General features: G+C 56.0%; 1 protein-coding gene across 1 annotated transcript in view; it reads left to right on the top strand.

Annotated features, from left to right (window-relative positions):
• The window catches only part of ADAMTS7 (ADAM metallopeptidase with thrombospondin type 1 motif, 7), a gene marked incomplete at its 5' end in the record, with an annotated part of 42,750 nt that overhangs the window by 29,568 nt on the left and 7,157 nt on the right, over positions 1 to 6,025 (top strand). The window contains 3 exons of the mRNA XM_009703480.1: positions 1,246 to 1,372; positions 1,811 to 2,024; positions 5,298 to 5,958. Of these exons, the coding sequence (XP_009701782.1) occupies positions 1,246 to 1,372; positions 1,811 to 2,024; positions 5,298 to 5,958 (1,002 nt within the window). The remainder of the gene's footprint in view (positions 1 to 1,245; positions 1,373 to 1,810; positions 2,025 to 5,297; positions 5,959 to 6,025) is intronic.

Here is a 6,025-nt window from a genome sequence, read left to right as displayed (position 1 = left end):
TGTGGACGGTGGCGCCAGCACGGTGCTCCCCCCATGGGCTGCAGCATCTCTGCTGTTCGCTGTCCTGCCCCGCATGTGCTGCTCCGCACGGGTTTGGGAGCCCCAAACACACGGTGCACCCTGCACCAGGCTGCAGAGGCTTTTCGCAAGGGGAGAGGTGGGGAAAGGTTTTTCCCCCTGGCCAAGAGGTCCCTCCGGCAGCGGGGTGTTTTCTGCAGAGCCTCCACCAGCTGCCTTGCAATTAAATCCTCTTAGGCAGCTTGTGGAAGGGCATTTTTCTGCATCTCTTTCATCTCAATGCTGACTATAAAAGCTGTAGGATAGTAAAGGTTTTACTCCAGAGATTTCTGCTCAGCAGCTCGCCCAGCAACGCCCCTTGCATTGCCTGTGACCAAGGGATGCAGCCAGAGACCACCAGGACAAAGCTGGGGTCCTTGCAGAAATCTGAGAGCGAGAGCCAGCAGAAGGGCAGAGATGTTCCTGCTTTTAACGTGCCTTGTCCCTGTGTACCACTTGGTACGGAGACAAAGCCCTGGGGGGCTGTGTGGAGACGTCCCATGGAGTTTGAGAGGCTGGAGCAAGCCATCGGTCTGAGTTTGGGGTCTGGCAGCCATTCTGGACATGGCTGTCCTCACCTTGCCTTCTGTGGGAACTCTTGCCATTCTTTAGGTGTTTCCTGACGTCCCTAAGCCCTGAAAGAATGGGTGTAATCTGGCAGCCATAATCTGGTCTGAGGGCAGGAGCCAAGGTTTACCTTGTGCTGGACAGACAGACACCGTGTCCCACCAGCCCCAGGAAGGGGCTTTGGCTGCCGTCTGCTGCTCGTGCTGCCTGGGAGCGCGTGTCCTGGCTGGACTGGTGTTGCTTACTTCCATCCATCCATCAATCCATCCATCCCTCCCTCCCAGGTATCCCTGCTTTGCAGCTGCAGATCCAGAGTAATTTTCCAGCCCAGCTGAGCTCCGCAGGTCTCATCGCACATGTGTCAGATTGAGGCCAGGGGTCCAGCTCTGCTTTTCCCACCCAGCTACACTGGGAGCACTGGTGCTGTTGGGCTCTGTGAGGGCATCAGTAGCTCAGCAGAAGTGGACTCTCGTCTTCCAGTTTCAGTGGTGGTTTCATTTTCTTTCCCCTGGTTTTGGTCGCTCAGGCTTACCTTGGGGCCTCCTCTCGCCTGCTGGCAGGGGATGCCCGGTGCTTCGGTTCGATTTCCGTCTCGAGCCAAGCCCTTGCCTGTGTCCGCAGGAGTGCAGCGGCAGATCGTGCACTGTGTGGAGAAGCTGGCCGGCATCGTGGAGGAGCGGTACTGCGACGCGCTTACCCGCCCCGACGATCGGCAGAGGACGTGCAGCGAGGAGCCCTGCCCGGCCAGGTCTGCTGGCTTTGCCCTCTCCCTTTCTCGGCAAAGCTTTAATCTCCAAACTGCCCTACGGGGGTGACCAGGGTTGGGGGGGGACCTCGGTTGCTGCCATGCCCAGGTTGCAGCAGGGTGTTGTGCAGCCGTTTGCACCTCTCCTGTCCTGCCTGAGAGTGGGTCCCAGACCCTGCGTTGGTCCATGAGAGCAAATCCCTGGGGTTGCCCCACCGCTGCAGGTATCGCTTGTCCACAGACTGCAGGCCACCTGGGAAGGCACCATCCTGGCAGGACCAGGAGCCCCTCTCTGCCTCTGGGCAAATAACCATCCCCGGCACAACACGGGGACTAACCCATCCCTGACCCTCGGGCCGGGCGCCGTGACCTCGGGCTGAAACACAAACTGGAGTCAGGATCCTGATTTCCTCCGTGATTTCCCTTTCCACGTTTCCCCAGGTGGTGGGTCGGCGAGTGGCAGAAATGCTCGGCCACCTGCGGCCGATCGGGCCTGATGAAGAGGACGGTGCTGTGCATCCAGAGCGTGGGGCTGGACGAGCAGAGGGCCTTGCAGCAAGCAGACTGCCAGCATCTCCCCAAACCAGATGCCACTGCGCCCTGTCACCAGGAGATCCCCTGTCCCTCCCAGTGGGCTGTGGGGAACTGGTCCGAGGTGAGAAGAAGCATGTGGGAGGTCCCAGTGTCCTGTAAAGCTGGTGGGAGCTGGGGACCAAGTGCCCCCAGACATCCTCAGCCTGCCCGAGGGCGATGGGCGTGCTCCTGCTTTCGGGGAAAATTCATGGATGTGTTCCCGTGGGCTCAGGTTGTAACGCCAGCTCACACAGATAGGAATTTCATCGCACGGGCAGGTCTCAGAGTGAGGAAGGAGCACTGGGCTGTTTGCCCCATCTTCTCTGAACCTTGCTGCTCCCTCAGTCAGGGTGACGACCATGCTCCATGCTTTGTGCAAGGAGGGCAGAAACAAGAGGCTTTCAACCCTTCAATGTATTTTCCAGCACCACCAGTCTTCCCCTTTGTTTTGGCAGAAGCCTTAAGAACATTTCTTGCCTGCTGCGGCAGGGTGTTAGGGGCAAGTCGGGGTGTGGGCACAGCACACCCGCGTGTGCCGGCGGTGGGCCGCTGCACGGCGGTGGGCAGCTGCTCCCCGGCAGCATGACCTGGCGCTGGGCTGAATCTGCCTCCTCTCTGCTGCAGGGCTGGGCAGACACAGACCCCCTCAGCGATGCTCCCAGGGAATGGGGGAGCCATCACAAAATTTTCCAACTATTTTTTTATAAAGGGAGGGAGAGACCAAAAAACTCCCATGTATAACATGCCATGACCTGTGGACACCCTGTGTAGCCTTTATTTATTTTTGTATTTCTGTGGGTCAGCTTAACCACAGGTTGAGGGTTTTAACGAGAAAATTATAACTCCTAATTTAAGCAGCGGTTTCAAGAAGTGTTCAGTATGAAGACAAATATCGGGAGAGAAATGAGAGAGCCTGGGAACTGAGCTTGTTGCTAAGAAACGAATGGAATAAAAGTGCGAACAGAAAATTTGAAGGCTAAATGAGAGCTATTTAGAAATATTTTTCTAGGGGCCCACAAAGGCCACAATTGAAGGGCTGAGAAAGACGGCTGCAGCAGTTTAAAAGGGAAAATCATGAATTGCCTGCGGGTCTGTGCACGGAGCCAGCCCAAGCCGTCACAGTCATCCTCTGTGGTGTTGACATCGATGGATCTGTGAGCCCAGGAAAAATGTGCTCGAGATTTTGAGATGTCTGTAATTTTTCTGTCCTTCTTTCATTTAAAGCAAGAGCCCTCCTTCTTCTCCATTTCCACCACCACCAGTAAGCAGAGAGATTTGAGGGGCTTCCCAGAAACATGGTCCTTCTGTTCCGCGATAGTGATGGAGGGTTGTTACTTTTTTTGTACTGCAGACCCTGGGGCAGGGCAGCACCCGGGCAGCCCGCGAAGCCAAAGGGGTTATTTGTAGTTTGGGTAGCCCAACAAAGTGCTGAAACACTGAGATTTAGTGCCTTCAGAAGGACCCTAAAGCAGTGTATGTCCAGCTTTATGGACTTTCCAAAGAAGCTACCAGTGGGGCCAGAAGTATTATTTGTGGTCCGTTCATACACGAACGGGAGTGTCTGTCTCCTGGCACGGTGCAGGCTGCTGTGATGCCTCCCACGAGTGCTTGATGCCAAACCCTCCTGCCAGCGTTGGGTGTTCCTCCATGAAGCTCCTAACAGCCACCATTTCTTGGTTGCATCCCAGAGGCTTTCCTGATAACCAAGCCTTGGCAAATAAGCCCCCTCCTTTCCCCCCCGCAAGAGCAGCAATACCTGGAGTTTATCTCCTGGATGGAGCTGGAGGCATTCGCTGAGAAATTTTAGCTTAAGGCGCACGCTGTGGGAGTTGACCTCTCTTTTCCCCAATTTGGCAGTGCCATCCCCGTAGGGAGAAGCAGCTTCCTTCCACACCTCCCACAGACGTTAATGTGCAGTCATGTTTTATTTCAGCAACGCTGCTTAGCTGGTGGAGATGCCCGGTGGTGCCCACACGGTGTTGGGGACTGTCCCTCCTGCCCGGCACAGTCCTCAGGATCGTTTCTGCTCCTGCCCAGCATTGCCCAGGGGACAGGGAGCTGGGGACGTCCCGGCTGCTGGGTCAGCATCTGCTCCGGACAGCCCCTGCCTGGGAGGAGACATCCCATGGGGTGGGCGGGTGCCCACCCGGGAGCCTCCCACGGGGAGCGGAGCAGGTCCCGACCGGGCACCTGGCCTTCGTGAGGCCTGGGCAAAGACCAGCAAGGCTTAAGAATGCGGGAGTACGTGTTGTCCGAGGAGCACATCTCCCCGCCGGCCCGCCCAGCCCAGCAGCTCTGCCTGTCCACCTTAACCTCTGCATTTCCACGTGCTGGCGGCTCTGCAGCAAACCCTTGCCTCAGCCCATCCGTTTTCATCCAAATAGCCGCGGTTTCATCAGAAATCCACTCCCTTGGGTTTGTTTGCCTTGTTGACCATTTGTTCTCCTTGGCTGGCTTGTATAAGGCGCTTTGATGTACGTGACTAATGCTCTGTGCATCTGTCACCACAGGCTGCGGCGGCCCATGCCTTGGGCAGCCCACATGTGGTGTTAGCAGTGCTGTGATTTACTTACCCAGCAGAAAATTTTGCTGTTCTTCTCTCCAGCTTGTGGGTTTCTTTTATACTGAACAATCTCAAAGAAACCATTATGGTGGAGGAGGGGGTGTCCTCAACAAAGCTGTTTATTGACCCTCGCTTTTTCCCTACTAGGACAACACCCATGTTATTAGCCCCTGCTTCAAAAAATTCTCTTCTAGAGGAAGAGCTGCAATTCGTGGCAGTAGGTCATAGAGAAGACCTATTAGATCATGTTACCCAGTGCCCGTCACAGTGTCCATCTCCTGGGAAAATTTTTTCTGGCTGGAGTGCAGGTCAAGGATCACCCCGAGCAAAGTACCGTGCAATTACCAGCCCTGCACTGGGACGGTCTTTGATGGGGAGACGGCCCCAGAGGGGGATTTGACAGGCATTAACACTGCTTACTGGTGTGACCGGTGCCCCCTGCTCCCGACTGCTAGTACAGGGGATGCCAGCCCCAGCTGGGATGGGCACGGGAGACGTCTCAGGACCCAGGTGGGCGGTGGGAGTGTGGCAGAGCGACGTGGAGCCCCTTCTCCCTCTGCCCAAAGCATCGCGGCACATGGGACAGTCGAGCATCCGCTTCGGTATCTCAGAGGGGAGCACTGGCGAGGGGCATGGGCACTGCTGCCGCACCGCAGCCAGCCCCTTCCCTGCTCCTCCTGCTGCACCCGGCATCGCCCGCGCTCCCGTCCCTGACATTTGATGATCTTTGAGGTCTCTTCCAACCATAATGATTCTATGTTTCTATGATTTACATCTCTCTTCCTTCCCCAGTGCTCCGCGACGTGTGGAAACGGGACACAGAGACGCCCTGTGTACTGCAGCAACAGCACTGGAGCCGCTTGTGACCCCGCAGAAAGACCCAGCTCGGAAACTATTTGCTCCTTGCTGCAGTGCCAGAAGAAAGTGGACAATGCCAACACGGACTGGTCTGGCAGTGGGTTCTCCAGCAGGGAGATATTTAATGAAATCCATTACATCCCCAGCAACCACATTGCTAAATTTAACCCCTTAATTCCAAATATTCCGGAGTCCAATGATGTCAATGTCATCACTGAGGAGGACTTCTCAGCCAAGAAGGGAAATGTCTTTGTTGATGATTTTTACTACGATTATAATTTTATCAACTTCCATGAGGATCTGTCTTACTATCCCTTCACGGAGAAAGAGACAAAAGGCGAGGGGCATAAGCCAGAGCTGAGCACCAACGACGTGGAGGGCTCCCATGAGATGCCCGGTGATGTCCTGCACACTGTCAAGCCAGGAGGAGCAGCAAGGGAGGACCACCTGGTGACCAGCAGCACAAACGCTTCTGCCCCTGTGCGCGGCAAAGGAGAGATGGAGCCTGGGGGTTTAGCTATGAATGACCTCCTGAGCGTGGTCCCCGAGGACGTGGGGACAGCCGCTCCCAAATATGCCATCCCTGACTTCATGGGTGAGGAGGAGGACACAACGTTTGTGCCCCGCTCCGAGGATCACCCACCCACCCAGAGCACCACGAG

The sequence above is a fragment of the Cariama cristata genome, unplaced genomic scaffold (assembly GCF_000690535.1).
Source record: "Cariama cristata isolate BGI_N322 unplaced genomic scaffold, ASM69053v1 scaffold15197, whole genome shotgun sequence".
In the NCBI taxonomy this organism is placed as follows: domain Eukaryota; kingdom Metazoa; phylum Chordata; class Aves; order Cariamiformes; family Cariamidae; genus Cariama; species Cariama cristata.
Note: the sequence above shows the minus strand (reverse complement) of the source record. Positions and strands in the feature narration are given on the sequence as shown.